The following is a 20,599-nucleotide window of genomic DNA, read 5'->3' on the forward strand; positions in this document are numbered from 1 at the left end:
GGATTCATCCAGTGGCATTGAGGAGTATACCACCTCAGTCACCGGATTCATCAATAAGTGCAGCAACAACGTCGTCCCCACAGTGACTGTATCCCAATCAGAAGCCATGGATTACAGGCAACATCCTCTCCAAGCTATAGGCTAGAGCTGCCAATTTCAAAGAGCAGGACACAAATCCAGAAGCTTATAAGAAATTGCGCTGTGCACTCAGATGGAGCATCAAACAGGCATAGCGTCAATACAGGACTAAAATGTAACCCTACTACACCGGCTCTGACGCTCGTCGGATGTGGCAAGTGTTGCAAACTATTACGGACTACAAAGTGAAACCCAGCCACGAGCTGCCCGGTGACGCAAGCCTACTAGACGAGCTAAATGCCTTTTATGCTCGCTTCGAGGCAAGAAACACTGAAGCATGTATGAGAGCACCCGCTGTTCCGGACGACTGTGTGAAAACGCTCTCTGTAGCCGATGTGAGTAAGATCTTTAAAACAGATCAACATTCACAAGGCCGCGGGGCCAGACGGATTACCAGGACCTGTACTCAGAGAGTGCACGGACCAACTGCCAAGTGTCTTCACTGACATTTTAGACCTCCCTGACCGAGTCTGTAATAACTACATGTTTCAAGCAGACCACCATAGTCCCTGTGCCCAAGAAAGCAAAGGTAATCTGCCTAAATGACTACCGCAGCCATGAAGTGCTTTGAAAGGCTAGTCATTGCTCACATCAACACCATCATCCCGGAAACCCTAGACCTATTCCAATTTACATACTGCCCCAACAGATCCACAGATGACGCAATCTCAATTACACTCCACACAGCCCTTTCCCATTGACTAGAGCTCAGCATTCAACACCATAGTGCCCACAAAGCTCATCACTAAGCTAAGGACCCTGGGACTAAACACCTCCCTCTGCAACTGGATCCTGGACTTCCTGATGGGCCACCCCCAGTTGGTAAGGGTAGGCAACAACACATCTGCCACGCTGATCCTCAACACGGTGGCACTTCATGGGTGCAAGCTTAGTCCTCTCCTGTACTCCCTGTTCACCCAAGACTGCATGGCCAAGCATGACTCTAACACTATCATTAAGTTTGCTGATGACCGGCAACGATGAGACCTGACAGTGTGGTGCCAGGACAACAACCTCTCCCTCAATGTGAGCAAGACAAAGGAGCTGATTGTGGACTACAAACAAACTCACCAAGACAGTTGTGAAGAGAGCACGACAACACCTTTCCCCCCTCAGGAGACTGAAAAGATTTGGCATGGGTCCCCAGATCCTCAAAAAGTTCTACAGCTGCACCATCAACAGCATCCTGACCAGTTGCATCACCGCCTGGTATGGAAATTGCTCAGCGTCTGACCGTAAGGCGCTACAGAGGGTTGTGCATATGGCCCAGTACATCACTGGGGCCAAGCTTCCTGCCATCCAGGACCTATGTACTAGGCGGTGTCAGAGGAAGGCCCAAAAAATGGTCAAATACTCCAGTCACCCAAGTCATAGGTACCGGAGTGCCAAATCTAGGTCCAAAAGGATCCTTAACAGCTTCTACCCCCAAGCCATAAGACTGCTGAACAATTAATCAAATGGCCACCGGACTATTTACATTGACACCCTCCCCCCTTGCCCTTTGTTTTTACACTGCTGCTACTCACTGTTTATTTTCTATGCGTAGTCACTTTATTCCTACCTACATGTACAAATTACCTCGACTAACCTGTACCACCGCACATAGACTCTGTACCGGTACCCCCTGTATATAGCCTTGTTATTGTTATTTTATTGTGTAACTTTTATTTAATTTTTTACTTTAGTTTATGTAGTAAATCTTTTCTTAACTCGATTTCTTGAACTGCATTGTTGGATAAGGGCTTGGAAGTATGCATTTCACGGTAAGGTCAACCAACACCTGTTGTATTCAGTGCATCTGACAAATACAATTTGATTTGATTATAGTTACTCCACAATGTGAAAAGAAGGAAGCCTGTACAGAGTACAAATATTCTAAAACATGCATCCTGTTTGTATTAAGGTACTAAAGTAATACTGCAAAAAAAATGCTCTGAAATTAAAGTGTTATGTTTAGGGCATCATGTTATGGGTATGCTTGTAATTGTTAAGGGCTGGGGATTGTAAATGTCACTGTAGGCACTGTATGTGTTTGCGTGTGTGTGTGTGTGTGGATAGAGACCTGTGAGTGTGCATATCGCCAGTGCAGGTAGAGTCACTGCAGATAGTCCATACAAATAATCTGGGTAGCCATTGATTAGCTATTTAACAGTCATCAGAGACGCCAGGCCTTACATGGCATCATTAAGGTGGCGGATTAAGATTCCTGAGCTTTCGGAAAGACGTGAGTAATCCTCTCAAATGGAACGGGGGTGTGTGCAGCAGCATTTTGAGCATGTCCTGTTGTTGCTTGCTGGTGGAATATTAACTGAGGTCAGTGAGTCTCACTGTTCTCTACAATGGACTGACTGGAGATGAGATGTTTCCACTCTGGACAGTCAGAAATAATGAGGAAACACTGACAGACCATCGCCTCTTCTTTCCTGCTCTAGCTAGGCCACTGCGTTCATTGACTTGGACTCCCATGGACTCTTGGACATCAGCACACTTTGCCTCTGTAAAGTCCTCTGCAACAATCACTCTTGAACTCACACTTTATTCTGGAGCTCATGAAAGGCTTTATGTTTCACGTCAGCTGCTGCATCCCCTTTGTGCCAGCCTATGATCAGAGAAGGTCCAGACAGCAACTCCTGAAATCCAGACCCATCTCTGCCCATGTTGTGTTTCTTTCCCTCAGAACCCAGAGCCCCAGCCAGCCCCAGCCCAGGTGGGCCCATATGCTGCCTGCTAATGGGGTTATACATAAAACATCCTCATCTGGCCAACTGCCTGCCTGGCTTCCTGATAGAAGGATGTGCATGTCACTGGAAATAAGGACCAGGCCTGATGAGGGGCTGTAGTCTACTGGGGACCTGTGATACATTACTGTAGCTCCTCAGCTTCAATCAGCCCTCTTTAAAAGCCAGGGATCATGAATACAGACATCCTAAATATGTGATATCTCTTTTCCCAGTTTTTAAATCGTTTTCATAGAATCTTGTTTCCCCAGAATCTCTGCTACTGTACAATGATCAGTGTTCCTTTAAAAAAAACAATGATCGGTATTCCGAGAAGTGTTTTGTCTAGCACTGCAGAGTGTGGAGACACATTAAGCAGTGTTTTTCAGAGCCCGTGTGTGTGTGTTTGTGTGTGTGCTCATGACTGCGTGAGTGTGAACCGTGTGTGTGTGTGTGAGAGTGATCTCTGCTCTGCTCTGAGAGGAGGCTCTCTGTCTGCCCTTGATAAACAGGAAGCAGCTTTTCAATAATGACATCTCAGTGCTTCTCTGTGATGGACTTAATGCCTTAACAAACACCCCACTGCCTCTAAATGAGTTAATGCCTTAACAAAAACCCCACTGCCTCTAAATGAGTTAATGCCTTAAAAAACACCCCACTGCCTCTAAATGAGTTAATGCCTTAACAAACACCCCACTGCCTCTAAATGAGTTAATGCCTTAACAAACACCCCACTGCCTCTAAATGAGTTAATGCCTTAACAAACACCCCACTGCCTCTAAATGAGTTAATGCCTTAACAAACACCCCACTGCCTCTAATTGAGTTAATGCCTTAAACACCCCACTGCCTCTAAATGTTTTTTAAAGTAAAAAAAAAAAAAACTTTATTTAACTAGGCAAGTCAGTTAAGAACAAATTCTTATTTTCAATGACGGCCTAGGAACAGTGGGTTAACTGCCTGTTCAGGGGCAGAACGACAGATTTGTACCTTGTCAGCTCGGGGATTTGAACTTGCAACCTTTCGGTTACTAGTCCAACGCTCTAACCACTAGGCTACCCTGCCAACCCCTAATTGAATTAATGTTTTAACAAACACCCCGCTGCCTCTAACTGAGTAAATGCTTTAACAAACAGAGCGAGAGAGATGAAGAATGAATTATTCCTCTGGATTCCCTCTCTGTTTTTTTGCCAGTCTAAATATGTTCAGGAAGTAAATAGTGATTACTAATTATATACAAAATGTATGTTTCTATAATTACAAACCTCAGGTTGTTTCTACCATGTTCATAGCAGCACTGTATGTGACGATTTCTAGGAAAATCAACCATTCCCACATGAAAAAATACTTCAGTATTTACTACATAATTCTGTAGTAAACTGCAGTATACTTAAGCAATAAGGCACGAGGGAGTGTGGTTTATGGCCAATATACCATGGCTAAGGGCTGTTCTTAGGCATGACGCATCACACCCCTGAGGTGCCTTATTGCTATTATAAACTGGTTATCAACATAATTAGAGCAGTAAAAATAAATGTTTTCTCATACCCGTGGTATACGGCTGTCAGCCAATCAGCATTCAGGGTTCTAACTACCCAGTTTATAATGTAGAATACTATACTACAGACTGTAGTATCCCTTGATCATGTGTAGTACTTATTATACTGTTGTAGTATACTGTACAATGCTATGGTAAATACTACAGTATTATCTGCAAAAATAACACTGTGTAATGTTCGCAAAAACGCTACAGTCAGCAGAAACACTACACTTTTTGTACTATAGTTAACACTACAGTAATTCAATAAAACTTGTTTTTCAACCACTCCACAAATGTCTTGTTAACAAACTATAGTTTTGGCAAGTTAGTTAGGACATCTACTTTTTAAACTAATTTTTCCAACATGTTTACATGTTTACATACAGATATTTCACTGTATCACAATTCCAGTGGGTCAGAAGTTTACATACACTAAGTTAACTGTGCCTTTAAACAGCTTGGAAAATTCCAGAAAATGATGTCATGGCTTTAGAAGCTTACGATAGGCTAATTGACATCATTTGGGTCAATTGGAGGTGTACCTGTGGATGTATTTCAAGGCCTACCTTCAAACTCAGTGCCTCTTTGCTTGACATCATGGGGAAGTCAAAAGAAATCAGCCAAGACCTCAGAAAACAAATTGTGGACTTCCACAAGTCTGGTTCCTCCTTGGGAGCAATTTCCAAACGCCTGAAGGTACCACGTTCATCTGTACAAAAAATAGTATGCAAGTATTAACACCATGGGACTACACAGCCGTCATACTGCTCAGGAAGGAGACGCGTTCTGTCTCCTAGAGATGAACATACTTTGGTGCAAAAAGTGCAAATCAATCCCAGAATAACGGCAAAGGACCTTGTGAAGATGCTGGAGGAAACGGGTACAAAACTATCTATATCCACAGTAAAACGAGTCCCATATTGACATAACCTGAAAAGCCGCTCAGAAAGGAAGAAGCCACTGCTCCAAAACCGCCATAAAAAAGCCAGACTACAGTTTGCAACTGCACATGGGGACAAAGATCGTACTTTTTCCTCTGATCTGATGGAACAAAAATAGAACTGTTTAGCCATAATGACCATCGTTATGTTTGGAGGAAAAAAGGGGGAGGCTTGCAAGCTGAAGAACACCATCCCAACCGTGAAGCACGGGGGTGACAGCATCATGCTGTGGGGGTGCTTTGCTGCAGGAGGGACTGGTATATTGAAGCAACATCTCAAGACATCAGTCAGGAAGTTAAAGCTTGGTCGCAAATGGGTCCTCCAAATGGACAATAACCCCAAGCATATTTCCAAATTGTGGCAAAATGGCTTAAGGACAACAAAGTCAAGGTATTGGAGTGGCCATCGCAAAGCCCTGACCACAATCCTATAGCAAATTTGTGGGCAGAACTGAAAAAGCATGTGCGAACAAGGAGGCACACAAACCTAACTCAGTTACACCAGCTCTGTCAGGAGGAATGGGCCAAAATTCACCCAACTTATTGTGGGAAGCTTGTGGAAGGCTACCAGAAATGTTTGACCCAAGTTAAACAATTTTAAAGGTAACGCTACCAAATACTAATTGAGTGTATACTTGTTAGTGGAATTCTAAATTCCTATATGTTTTGAAGCCAAAACCAAATTCGCACTCTTTCTATCTAATGAATGAGTTGTAAGTTCATTAATTATGCATGAAGTAGATCGAGACCAGTCTTAAAAGCCAGGTAACAGAGTTTCTAATTCAAGAGAGCACTACCACATACACATATTTCCACAGGTTATAAACTGAAAATGACGTCAGCGTTTTCTAAACGTTCTATCTCTTAGAGGCCCTATAGTTTCTCGAGCTTTTGCTCCACGCCTGAAGTCAAGGTCAGTCAGTATAAATCAGAATTCTAGACAGTCTGGAGACAGTCCGTTCCTGCCACCTGGAGATTGTACAAATGAATGAACTAAGGAACAGACCTTCATTGTTACTAAACTCCTGACTACATTATATACAATTGGGAAAGGGAGCAAGAGAGAAAATTCATATGTACAGTGCATTATAGCATTTGGACTAGTCAGTTCTGATTGGAATAATAATTAGTCATTTCAACCATAATTTCCTCCAACAATCCTCCCTTTGATCAGATATTATACATTCAAATCTACATCTAATTTTATCAAACATAAAAAATAAAAATATGAACCAACATTATTATAAATGTTTATCCGACTCTTCACCCATCATTAATCAAATCTAACCTTAACCTTAATTTAACCCTTAAACCTACATCAGAATTATAACTCTTCTTAACAGGATTTTTGTTACAATCTTTATTAAAAAACAGTCTAATATTGAAACAAAGTACAATCTAATTCCATCCTCAACACTGATCATAGAATTGTTCCCCCACACAACCACCAGATGTCAACATTCTCTGTTCTATTACAAGTACTAACTTCTGCCACATATTTTCCATGAGTACTATACCGGGCCAAACAGTAATAATCTCCTCTGGATACTGTAAAGGGAGGAACCTGGGGATTTAAATAGTGCAAATCAATACAACTGTCATTATCTGGCATTCCTGCTTTCGTGAACAGCTTTACCATACCGGCCCAAACTCCTCTACCCAGAACCGTACTAGGGTGTCGACCAAGACCTGGTCATCTCCATACCACAACCCTTGATCCTCCTTCATTTCTATTTAAAGGGTTAAGCTTATCTTTATGCCACTCTACTCTACCTTCTTCCATACTGGGTGAGTGGATTCATATAGCCCTCTCTCCCAATGAGCTATGATCTGTGTCCACGATCAATATGGGAACCTGCACCGATATCTCTTTTATTTTGGAACAAAATCCTCACCGTCTAACCCATGGGTCAAATTACCACTCTCCGCATACTCGAGTAGGACGTGCTGTATCAGGAATATGTCACCCACGATAAGACAGCTCAGACGAACAGCTTCCATGTGAAGCCCCACCCTCTCCCCTAGAACACATCGCTTAGCAAGAGCCAGACTCATCTTCACTTCTATGAACAACAACAGTGAGGAAAGGACAGGTAAGGTATTTTTCATTCGAGAGATGGCCCCCAGAATTCTGTTAATTCCAGTTCTCCTCTCGAACTCTGTTATTGTTCGACAGTTTAAATGTGTCTTACCCTCCCGCAGTGCGATATGAATCCGGGTAGCCCTTTCAGCTAGCTGTCACCAGGAGTCCTTGGTATGGTCCCCCCAACAAGCCTATGGGACTGGATTGAGTGACTTCACCTGTAGTTCACCTGTAGTGCATAAAATCTTGGACATACAGGTTTGGTTAACAAACAGTTTCTCATTTCTTCTGTTTATTAGCTAAAAAAATAATATTAGTTAATTATCCCGTAGGTCACATCCTATTCTAGAACACAATTTACCCATCCCCCCTTTGTTACCTGGCTCTGCCCAGGTAACAACCCTGCCTTATTCTTAAACAATGACTTAGGTAAGATTTAGTGAATTATCCTTATGTCTAACATCATCATGTAGGACTCCCTTTTAAATGTTCCACATGTCCAATTCTCCCTTGGGCGTCCATTCATGTCAATCCTGTAACAATACTCTGTCAAGTTTCTTATCTACTTTAAAGAGCTATCTGTGCTACTTATATATTTTCTTAAATATATATATTCCGATAACCCTTTTCTCTCATATCTCTCAAATTCCACTAAGCTTCTAACTGTCTGACTTTATCTACAATCATTGATTTTTAGAAAAAACATGTCTATGAGCGGCTTTTCTCTAAAGTCCTTACATTTCCTTAATCAATCTATCTTAATCCTAACAATAATCCTAAATCATCACAGATGTCCTATATTCCTGTTAAATGTAATACTATTTAAAAACTTATAATAATCAAACAAAGTCTAATAAATGCTAACCATATTAAAAATCCTTCCTACACTAACAAGCCCTCTCCTTCGGGGACCCTCGGTATTCTATCTGACAATAACATGGATTTAATATGTGTTGCAAAGTGTGGAATACCTTATCTACAGTAATTTATCACCACTAAAAAACTGCAACTTATGTTTCTATGTAATTCCCTGCCCTATTGGCTTAATCTATTTTATCTTCCCCTATTTATTCTCAATTATAAATATGACTTTTTCTCTGTTACAATACCAAATCATTGATAGCCCATTCAAAAACTTCACCACTAATGTTGTGAAACAGAATCCTGAACCACTTTCTCATTTGCGGTTCAAACAATAATTCTAACCCCTCAACCAAAACTCCATTATAATGAATTTACCTTAAAACTAGTAACTCAATATGACCACATTCATCATACAAATGACTCTCCCCTGAGGCTGATCAGACCTCAGAAGACAGTCAGGATAAGATCAATAGGTCATAAAATTTAAAAATAAATTCACTTGTATAATTAAAACTCATAAAGTTCCATATGTGAGCGTGCCTCTTTAAAATACCTTTGCACTAAAACAAATAGTCCTAACAATGGTTTTATGTGTATATACTTGCAGACCTGTTTTAATTTGGTCGTTTATGGCCTCATTCTCCCCCAGATTATAATCCCAGGAAACATCTAAAATTGAGACACCTAAACATCAATATTCCCAGAAGAACACAACACTCCTAACTAGCATTCACTATGCTAATTCCGATTCAGAAACTCAAAAGTGAACTATAAACTAAACCTAATGATGATTCCCCTTTAACTAAAATCATTAATCATAAGTTTTAAACAACGTCAGTGTATATGTTTACTTAAATGAACATGTTACCCTTAGATACAATTAACCCAATAACATTATTGTATTACTTTTTCCCCTCTGACGCAAATGTCGTACATTTCTCAGTGTAAGAAATCCGTAATTTAATCCCCGATATTTAATAAATATGCATTCGCATTCTCCCATGGCTCCTTTAATTGACTTATTTTAGATAACTTCCATCCGTCCCGGAATGAAGAATCCTACTTAAGCACGCATGTCTACGTATCAGGGGAAAAGTTTGAATAACCAAATTCAACCTAGCTTACTTCCCGAAACATATGCAGTTATGTTTTTCTATAGAGGTTGCTTTTCAAACTTTAAATACCCTAACATGGTTCCACACAATTGAAAGTGCTCAAATTCACTGGTGTTACATAAACAATCAAACCTGGAATCACAACCATGGAATCCATTACCACGATGTTTTACGAATCATACATCCAGTCTCTCTCTCCCTAACATGGTTCAATCCAAACAAACGCCACAAACCTTGATGCCTACCTAGGTATCAGCTGATAGTTTTTAGCATCTTTCCTGACTATCCTGGCAACTCTCAAATTACTGTTAAAAATGTATTTTGTAATTTATATCAACTTCTGAAAAGTTACTCAAACACCAATACACACACTAACAGACAAACAATTTTCTCCGTTATCCCCAGTCCCTGGCGACAAAAGTGCCTCGCTAGTGACGTCATCATCAAGCGCTCAACCTCAGCCCAATTCGTAGCGACTTTAAATGAATTGTAAATAATTCTTGTTCGATTAACCAAACCTAATTTATCACATCTGTTCAAATCCTGAATTATAATTTACCACCCCATATGTGAGTGTACACCTTTAAAATACCTTGTCACTGGGAACAGGGAAATCCCCTTAACCCAAACTTTTACTACTACAACGACACCCAATAATTCTGATAATCCCTTCACATCGTTTGTTTTAAATCTCTTGATGTATCATGTAACTTATTTTTCTATCTTCAAATTGTCGTCCCACAATATTTTTTACACTGTCATACACTCAAACCACTGTGATTGACGTGCACTGTCCCTTTAAGATAAGACATTATTTTTCCCCGTAAAGAAAAACAGAGAAAATAGATCGTTTTTTTTAGGATACTTTAACTTCTAGTCCGAATTCCCAGGCGTTACCTAACCAAAAATCAATACTCGGAAAAACAATCACAACCTTTTACGATTAAACTATTCTTACCTATTTTATAGTCAAAAGCGTTGCACTATATAGCCCATTTAGTGCCTGGCACTTCCGTTGTAAGCTGTGGCATCTTTACGATACTTCTCCTTTTTTAAATGAAATGTATTTGGAACATCTGGCCGCTTTTGAAAAGTAACTCTAAGCTATAATGCACGCATTTTCCCTCTAAATGCCACAACCCCTTTTCTCGGTTTAAATTTGAGGAACGATCATCACACATCTGCCTGCCTCTGTAAAATATATATATTCCCTATTCAGATTGCGTTCAGTTTTAAATTCTAATCATCAAAGTAAAACCAACCCAACTTCTCAACTTTCCATACTCTTAACATTTAAACGTACCATGTTTTGTGCTAAACTTATCATATGTCAGTCGATTCATAAATAGCTATAATGTCCGGATAGCCCGAAATTGTATCGTATCTCTCCGTTATTCCCTACATTTAACTTTAGGTGACTTTCTCTTCTATGATACATTTATTTAAATACGACTCCCATCTCAATACATTATTCCACCAGATCATTTTGGGCAAAATAGCGTTTTACATTGAAATTGTCTCGCCATTATTTTTAATTACTTCTTTTTTCAATTCTATCTAGAACACATAATAAACGTTCATTTCATATCTTTTACAAACACTGGCGACCGTATTTTTCAGGCAAAACATGCAAATAGGTCAATTACAATCTAAAATCAATTTTAGTTAACCGCCTCGGCCGGGATTACAATTAAACCATCTTGTATTTTTCTTTTGACTCACCTTATCCATTTTTCTCAACATTATTATTATAATTGTCCGTAGTCCCAAAACTTCGACACCGGGAATTCCCAGAAAATCGTCCTAATTTAAAACCCTTCCTTGCTATATCCGTAATATCAGCTTCCATTCAGGTTCTTTGTCTGAGTCAGATTTTGGACGCCTCCCTTCCATTCTCTTTGTTCTAGTATTACGGTAATCTCCCGCTATTTTCCGACACTTCTTTTGAGGAATTTCTAAACAATCCTTCCTTTTCTGTCTGACTTTGTCTCTTTTATGGAAATCTTATCAATAGCTTTGACTTTTGAATCAGATATTAGGTCTTACCTTACAACTATAAGCCCAGGGTTTGTAAAGCCCTCGTTAATATCTTATTTTCCGGTTGTGTCAGAGGGCTTTTAAAGAACGCTAATAATCGTTATCTCACGCCACTAATTGTTAGACATCCCTCTCGCATGGAACTTTCCTGTCTATAGATATGGCTTTTATCTAATTTCTTTAGATTTAAGTTCCCTCTCCTCCTTAATTTGGATATTTCCGTAGTATTAGTTGAATCGGAACGATGATCAATATTGCCACTATTCAAATGACCAATCCAGTTATCTTGCGTCTCCCTACGCCCAGTATTTGTACAAGCTCACCGTCCTATCCCCCAGTACCTATTTAATATCCCGTCTTAATCTCGGGCGGGTGTGCCTCTCATGATTAAGTTTAGTTTATTTACGGTAGTGCACATTACCACAGATTATTTTCGAACCTGCTTCAGTGTATATCGGTTATACAAAACCCAGTGTATGATGGTCATACAAACCCTGTGGGAATAGCAAAGCTCCCATTATTGATGAAAATTTCAGAACATCAATTAAAGAGCTCAAATCCCCCCAGAATCGAGAATAAAGGCTACTTTACCTGCTGCCGGCTGGGAAAGCATTGTTCGTTTGAATCTGTCACCTTCCCTGTACTCCGTGATAATACGCAGGCCTGAATTTGAACCTGAATTCAGAGGTCAGGTCTTTAGTAAAACGAGTCTAAAACTCGTCCGTGCACGATTGTCAGCGTACTACCTCCAGATAACAGGGAGGGGTATTTAGATCCGGCTCGAAGGACCAATTGTTAGTGGAATTCTAAATTCCTATATGTTTTGTAGCCAAAACCAAATTCACACTCTTTCTATCTCATTAATGAGTTGTAAGTTCATTAATTATGCATGAAGTAGATCAAGACCAGTCTTAAAAGCCAGGTAACAGCGTTTAATTCAAGAGAGTACTACCACATACACATATTTCCACAGGTTATAAACTGAAAATGACGTCAGCATTTTCTAAACTTTCTATCTCTTAGAGGCCCTATAGTTTCTCGAGCTTTCGCTCCACGCCTGAAGTCAAGGTCAGTCAGTATAAATCAGCATTCTAGACAGTCTGGAGATAGTCCGTTCCTGCCACCTGGAGATTGTACAAATTAATGAACTAAGGAACAGACCTTCATTGTTACTAAACTCCTGACTACATTATATACAATTGGGAAAGGGAGCAAGAGAGAAAATTCATATGTACAGTACATTATAGCATTTGGACTAGTCAGTTCTGATTGGAATGTATACATAATTAGTCATTTCAACTATAATTTCCTCCAACAATACTACAGTTTTATTTTACTACAGTATTTATACTATAGTTAACTGTAAATACTACAGTATACTACAGTAAATACTACAGTGAATACCTCAGTCAAGTCTGCAAAAACACTAAAGTACTATAGTATTTATACCACGTTGAGTTATCAAATGACTGCCCTCACAACTCAATGCCAGTCTCCTACTGTTTTATTCACTCCAAAGGACACTACTCTGGGAGGCTTCCACATTCCCAAGGCTTACGCTGCCATGTATATCAGCCACGCCATCCACCGCGACCCGGAAGTGTTCCACCAGCCAGAGGACTTCCTGCCAGAGAGGTGGTGTGGAAGGTGAGGACTTTACACAGAAACCCTTCTCTTTTTGCTTTTACAGTAGCATCGTTCACTTCTTTGCTCAAACAGGCCAACCTCCACCTATACTAAGATCTTCTGTCTGAGCACACAGCTGTGCCTCAGTGTTAAACAGTTTACCAAATCAAAAGGAATGTTTTGTTCTGACCTTGTCCTGTCTCTGTGTGTGTGCCTCTGTCCATGCCGGTAGCCAGGCTGCAGCTGGAGTTAAGCAGTTTTATCAGTATTGTCTCTTTCTCTCTCTTTCCGTCTCTCTATTTCTCTCTCAGCTTTTTTTTTGTCTAACAGCTTTCTCTCTCTCTGCAGGGTTTTATTCTGGTATTATTCTCCCTCTTTTCTTTACCGTGACCTGGTTGATCCCTTGCATTCTCCAGCTCACTTCACAGACACCTGGGGCTCCGGTTTAAAAATAACACCCTCTGTGCTGAGAACATGTTATGTATTCTCTCGTCCTCCCTCTTTCTTACTTACTTGCTTTCTTTTGCTTTGAAGCTTCCTGTGTTTGTGTGTGTATACATTAGGTTGGACTCTTTACTCCAGTGTTCATGAGTTCCCTTGAATCATTAGAGAGTGTGTCCTCTGAGTGCATCATGGAGCCCAGGCTGGAAAAACAGCCAATTATAAAGGTCTCAGGACAACTCTCACATACTCTCAAATTTCCAATAACATATCCACAAATGTACTCTATTTTGTCTAATACCTTTAGAATATACCCCATGTAATGTAAGGATTTTATATTTTTGCCATTATTGGATGATGAGCTCGAGATGAACATTTTAAATATGCTGATGATGAATCTATTCAATGGAGTTACCATCTGGTGTTGCCTGTGGTTCTAAAGGAGGAACTTCTATATTGTGAGCTCATCTTGTCCTGTTCTGAAGGATTTACCATAGAAATAGATACATTAATATATATGGGATTTATCTTTATCTCTATTCTATGGGAGAGGCTGATCATGAGAACAACTGAGTATCAGAGATACTGTTGCTAAGGCTGTCAATGCTTAGCGCCCAAAGATCTGGCAAGAGACAAAATGAGTCATACAGTTATAGTGTTACAGTGAAATTCTGTGGTAAAACTGTGATATTGTCTGATAAGCGCATTATAACAATGTGTGAAATTCATACCATGACTGATGAATCAATAAACAATGTTCAGGGTAGGTGCTCTGATGATGGGGGGGGTCAGAGAGAGAGAGAGAGAGAGAGAGCGAGAGAAAAATAGTAAGACTGTTAGAAAGGTGGAGACGGTGAATCGAACTGGCTAATTGTCATTTGGATGCACACAGATGCTGCCCACTGCTGCATGGCATGATCCATGATGGGACCTGGCTTGTTCGCCGTGTATGAGGTCACAGTGAGTGGTGGTTCACTTACGGTTCCTATCTCACCAGCCGTGACGTCCTCTGTTGATGGTAGGGCTTCAGACTACTGGGGGGTGGGGGGTAGCAGAGCTCAGTGAGAGGAGAGAGGCCTGAGGATGGCCTGAGGATGGCAGGGGATGGGGGGGTAGCAGAGCTCAGTGAGAGGAGAGAGGCCTGAGGAATGCAGGGGTTGGGGGGTAGCAGAGCTCAGTGAGAGGAGAGAGGCCTGAGGATGGCAGGGGATGGGGGTAGCAGTGCTCAGTAAGAGGAGAGAGGCCTGAGGATGGCAGGGGATGGGGGTAGCAGTGCTCAGTAAGAGGCCTGATGATGGCAGGGGATGGGGTAGCAGAGCTCAGTGAGAGTAGAGAGGCCTGATTATGGCAGGGGATGGGGGTAGCAGTGCCCAGTAAGAGGAGAGAGGCCTGAGGATGGCAGGGGATGGGGGTAGCAGAGCTCAGTGAGAGTAGAGAGGCCTGATGATGGCAGGGGATGGGGGTAGCAGTGCTCAGTGAGAGGAGAGAGGTCTGAGGATGGCAGGGGATGGAGTGTAGCAGTGCTCAGTGAGAGGAGAGAGGTCTGGGGATGGGGGTAGCAGTACTCAGTGAGAGGAGAAAGGTCTGAGGATGTCCTGAGGATGGAGGTAGCAGTGCTCAGTAAGAGGAGAAAGGCCTGAGGATCTCAGGGGATGGGGGTAGCAGTACTCAGTAAGAGGTCTGAGGATGTCCTGAGGATGGCCTGAGGATGGCAGGGGATGGGGGGTAGCAGAGCTCAGTGAGAGGCCTGAGGATGGCCTGAGGATGGCAGGGTATGCGGGGTAGCAGAGCTCAGTGAGAGGAGAGAGGCCTGAGGATGGCAGGGGATGGGGGTGGCAGAGCTCAGTGAGAGGAGAGAGGTCTGGGGAATGCAGGGGGTGGGGGTAGCAGTGCTCAGTGAGAGGAGAGAGGTCTGAGGAATGCAGGGGATGGGGGTAGCAGTGCTCAGTGAGAGGAGAGAGGTCTGAGGATCTCAGGGTAGCAGTGCTCAGTGAGAGGAGAGAGGTCTGAGGATCTCAGGGGATGGGGGTAGCAGTGCTCAGTGAGAGGAGAGAGGCCTGAGGAATGCAGGGGGTGGGGGTAGCAGTGCTCAGTGAGAGGAGAGAGGTCTGAGGATCTCAGGGGATGGGGGTAGCAGTGCTCAGTGAGAGGAGAGAGGTCTGAGGATCTCAGGGGATGGGGGTAGCAGTGCTCAGTGAGAGGAGAGAGGCCTGAGGATCTCAGGGGATGGGGGTAGCAGTGCTCAGTGAGAGGAGAGAGGTCTGAGGATCTCAGGGGATGGGGGTAGCAGTGCTCAGTGAGAGGAGAGGGGTCTGAGGATCTCTGGGGATGGGGGTAGCAGTGCTCAGTTATAGGAGAGAGGCCTGAGGATCTCAGGGGATGGGGTTAGCAGTACTCAGTGAGAGGAGAAAGGTCTGAGGATGTCCTGAGGATGGAGGTAGCAGTGCTCAGTAAGAGGAGAAAGGCCTGAGGATCTCAGGGGATGGGGGTAGCAGTACTCAGTGAGATGTCTGAGGATGTCCTGAGGATGGCCTGAGGATGGCAGGGGATGGGGGGTAGCAGAGCTCAGTGAGAGGCCTGAGGATGGCAGGGTATGCGGGGTAGCAGAGCTCAGTGAGAGGAGAGAGGCCTGAGGATGGCAGGGGATGGGGGTGGCAGAGCTCAGTGAGAGGAGAGAGGTCTGGGGAATGCAGGGGGTGGGGGTAGCAGTGCTCAGTGAGAGGAGAGAGGTCTGAGGAATGCAGGGGATGGGGGTAGCAGTGCTCAGTGAGAGGAGAGAGGTCTGAGGATCTCAGGGTAGCAGTGCTCAGTGAGAGGAGAGGTCTGAGGATCTCAGGGGATGGGGGTAGCAGTGCTCAGTGAGAGGAGAGAGGCCCGAGGAATGCAGGGGTGGGGGTATGCTCAGTGAGAGGAGGAGGTCTGAGGATCTCAGGGGATGGGGGTAGCAGTGAGAGGAGAGAGGTCTGAGGATCTCAGGGGATGGGGGTAGCAGTGCTCAGTGAGAGGAGAGAGGCCTGAGGATCTCAGGGGATGGGGGTAGCAGTGCTCAGTGAGAGGAGAGAGGTCTGAGGATCTCAGGGGATGGGGGTAGCAGTGCTCAGTGAGAGGAGAGAGGTCTGAGGATCTCAGGGGATGGGGGTAGCAGTGCTCAGTGAGAGGAGAGAGGTCTGAGGATCTCAGGGGATGGGGGTAGCAGTGCTCAGTGAAAGGAGAGGGGTCTGAGGATCTCTGGGGATGGGGGTAGCAGTGCTCAGTGAGAGGAGAGAGGTCTGAGGATCTCAGGGGATGGGGGTAGCAGTGCTCAGTGAGAGGAGAGGTCTGAGGATCTCTGGGGATGGGGGTAGCAGTGCTCAGTGAGAGGAGAGAGGTCTGAGGATCTCAGGGGATGGGGGTAGCAGTGCTCAGTGAGAGGAGAGAGGTCTGAGGATCTCTGGGGATGGGGGTAGCAGTGCTCAGTGAGAGGAGAGAGGCCTGAGGATGGCCTGAGGATGGAGGTAGCAGTGCTCAGTAAGAGGAGAAAGGCCTGAGGATCTCAGGGGATGGGGGTAGCAGTGCTCAGTAAGAGGAGAGAGGCCTGAGGATGGCAGGGGATGGGGGGTAGCAGAGCTCAGTAAGAGGAGAGAGGCCTGAGGATGGCCTGAGGATGGCAGGGGATGGGGGTTAGCAGAGCTCAGTGAGAGGCCTGAGGATGGCCTGAGGATGGCAGGGTATGTGGGTAGCAGTGCTCAGTGACAGGAGAGGGGCCCCCAGGGAAAATAAAGCCCCATCTGCTGGTAAGGAAAGTGAACAAGAAGAGAGTTTTTACACACTGCTCTGGTGATTATCCATGAGCATCATGCTCTGTGGCAGCAGGATGGAAAATGTGAGGTAGACTAGTCTAGAGACTCACTCATCTAGGCAGTTGAAGCTCAGTTTTGCTCTTTTTATTATATTGACTCATATCTCCCTTGCCTGTAGTGCTTCTAAGTAATTTGAGTCAAAATGAGACATGGAACAATATATGGAGGACAAAGTAGAGCGATAGAGAATATTGTATGGATATGCACCAATGGAAAGTCATCAATCAGTAGTCATCAACAGTCTGATTGGCCACTGTAATCCTTCTATATGCCCACACGCACATGCACACACACACACACACACACACACACACAGACACAGACACACACACACACACAACAAAGTTTTAAGTGAGGGGAAGCGTTCAGTACTGTCTGTGTCACATGAAGAATAGAGAGACATTCAGGGGGGAATGTGTTAGATAAACACATTTTAATAAAAACCAGGGGGAAAATAACTAATACATTTTTCATAAATGGAATTGTGTTCATTATTTTTTAGTATTTTTAAAAGCACTGCATAAACAGAGGGGGGGGGGCTATGTTTACGTGTTTATGTTTTACAAACAGTGACTGTCTGGGAGTAATGTGGATGAGTTCAGAGCTACAGATGTAGGCTCTTAATTTGAGCCAGTTCGCTATGTCAAGTATATACAGTAACAGGAAATGTGAATTATTATTTTGTAGGGGGGGTTGATACATTTTTTGTAAGCGAAAATCAAGTCTGACATTTCAGTGGAAATTACAAACTTAAGAAGCATTTTTAAACCTCAAATGCACTACAAGTTAAAAATGTCCTGCAACAGGGTTATCAAATTAAGATCCTACATCTGTACACAGACAGGCTGGCTAGTTTTAATTTCGGTTTACTTTAATATGAACGTGCCCATGTGCTGTATAGGAAAACTAAATAAAGGGGTTAATGGTGTTGTTTTTATTGTTGTGGCGTTGCTCAAGTCAGGAGAGCAGTCTGCTTCTCATGCAGTTTGATAGTAAAGCAGAAATACTATAGAAAGTGATTCAACCATTCATTAAAGTGGCTTGCGAAAGCAGCTACACTTTAGATATTGGACCACTTATTTCTGACTTATAGTTAAAGGGGCTTGTGAAGCAAGAGTCCCCAATTTAAGTCTTCGACATTCTGACTAAATCTTATTATTTTTTACCATGCTACTCCTTTTACACCGTTGAAACTTTAAAATGTGGAGACTGGATTGGAGTTGCTTGTATATAACTTTTTTGATCGATTTTATACTTTTTAAACTACTAACCTGCGATGGGTATACAGAAATGACCCGTTTACAGAGGAGTATAGAGTGCAGTGATGTGTCCTATAAGGAGGATTGGTGGCAAATTCAGATGGCCGAATGGTAAAGAACATCTAGCCGCTCGAGAGCATCCTTACCTGCTGATCTATAATTTATGTTTCCGTAATCTACCCTGGGTAGGATGGTCATCTGAATCATGGTTAGTTTGGCAGCTGGGGTGAAAGAGGAGCGATTACGATAGAGGAAGCCAAGTGTAGATTTAACTTTAGCCTGCAGCTTTGATACGTGCCGAGAGAAGGACAGTGTACCGTGTAGCCATACTCCCAAATAATTGTATGAGGTGACTACCTCAAGCTCTAATCCCTCAGATGTAGTAATCACACCTGTGGGGAGAGGGGCATAATTCTTATCAAACCACATGACCTTTGTTTAGGAGGTGTTCAGAACGAGGTTAAGGGCAGAGAAAGCTTGTTGTAGAGTGTTTTAACACAAAATCCGGGGAGGGGCCAGCTGAGTACAAGACTGTATCATCTGCATATAAATGGATGAGAGAGCTTCCTACCGCCTGAGCTATGTTGTTGATGTAAATTGAGAAGAGCATGGGGCCTAGGATAGAGCCTTGGGGTACTCCCTTGGTGAGAGGCAATGGATGAGACAGCAGATGTTCTGACCTTATACACTCTTTGAGAGAGGTAGTTAGCAAACCAGGCCAATGACCCATCAGAGACAGCAATACACCTTAGCTGTCCCACAAATATGGAATGGTCTACTGTATCAAAAGCTTTGGCCAAATCAATAAAAATAGCAGCATAACATTGCGTAGAATCAAGGGAACTGGTGACATCATTGAGGACCTTTAAGGTTGCAGTGACACATCCATAACCTGAGCGTTAACCAGATTGCATGCCAGAGAGAATACTATAGAAGAATGCCAGTCAGTTGATTATTGACAAGTTTTTCCAACACTTTTGATAAACAGCGCAAAATAGAAATAAGCCTATAACAGTTAGTATCAACTTGATCTCCCCTTTAAATAAAGGATACGCTGTGGCTGCCTTCTAAGCAACGGGATCCTCCCCAGAAAGGAGAGACGGGTTAAAAAGGTCAGAGATAGACAGACAGGTTTGGCGATGATAGGGGCAGCAACATTAAAGAAAGGGTCTAAACCATCTGACCCAGATGTTTTTTTGGGGTCAAGTTTAAGGAGCTCCTTTAGCACCTCACTCAGTCACCGCCTGCAGGGAGAAACATTGTAGCGGGGCAGGGGAAAAAGAGGGAGGAGCATCGGGGCTAGTCTCATTGGAAGAGGTGGGGGATGAGGAATTGTTGGACGGGCAAGGGAGTATGGCTGAGTCAAATAGGAATCCTGACTTATTAAATTGGTGATTTTAAAGAGCTCAGCCATGTGCTTCTTGTCAGTAACAACCACATCATCAATGTTAAGGGACATGGGCAGCTGTGAGGAGGAGGGTTTATTCTCCAGGTCTTTAACCGTTTTCCAGAACCTTTTGGGGTTAGACCCACAGAGAGACAACTGCTCCTTAACTTCTTATGGCTGCAGTGGCCGTATTGAGTAGCTTGGATGAAAAGGTGCCCATTGTAAACGGCCAGCTCCTCATTCTCAGTTGCTAATATATGCATATTATTATTATGATTATATATTTTTAAAACAACCTGAGGATTGATTATAAAAAACGTTTGACATGTTTCTGTGGACATTACGGAAACTATTTGGAATTTGTCTGCGTTGTCGTGACCGCTCTTTCCTGTGGATTTCTGAACGTAACGCGCCAAACAAATGGAGGTATTTTGGATACAAAAATAATCTTTATGGAACAAAATAAACATTTATTGTGTAACTGGGAGTCTCGTGAGTGAAAACATCCGAAGATCATCAAAGGTAAACGATTAATTTGATTGCTTTTCTGATTTTCGTGACCAAGCTACCTGATGTGTAAGTGTACTAAGTGTACTTAATGTTTTGTCGAGCGA

At 42.9% G+C, this 20,599-nt stretch overlaps 1 protein-coding gene across 4 annotated transcripts in view; it reads left to right on the plus strand.

The window, feature by feature from the left end:
- Nucleotides 1-20,599, plus strand: part of LOC118380885 (putative cytochrome P450 120) — a 345,267-nt gene that overhangs the window by 11,914 nt on the left and 312,754 nt on the right. For all 4 annotated transcript variants that reach the window (XR_008060959.1, XM_052458177.1, XM_052458176.1 and 1 more), the window contains exon 9: nt 12,953-13,080. Coding sequence is in view for 3 of the 4 variants with exons in the window: in XM_052458177.1 (XP_052314137.1) it covers nt 12,953-13,080 (128 nt within the window). In the remaining variant the exon portion in view is untranslated. The remainder of the gene's footprint in view (nt 1-12,952; nt 13,081-20,599) is intronic.

The sequence above is a fragment of the Oncorhynchus keta genome, chromosome 12 (assembly GCF_023373465.1).
Source record: "Oncorhynchus keta strain PuntledgeMale-10-30-2019 chromosome 12, Oket_V2, whole genome shotgun sequence".
Taxonomy (NCBI): domain Eukaryota; kingdom Metazoa; phylum Chordata; class Actinopteri; order Salmoniformes; family Salmonidae; genus Oncorhynchus; species Oncorhynchus keta.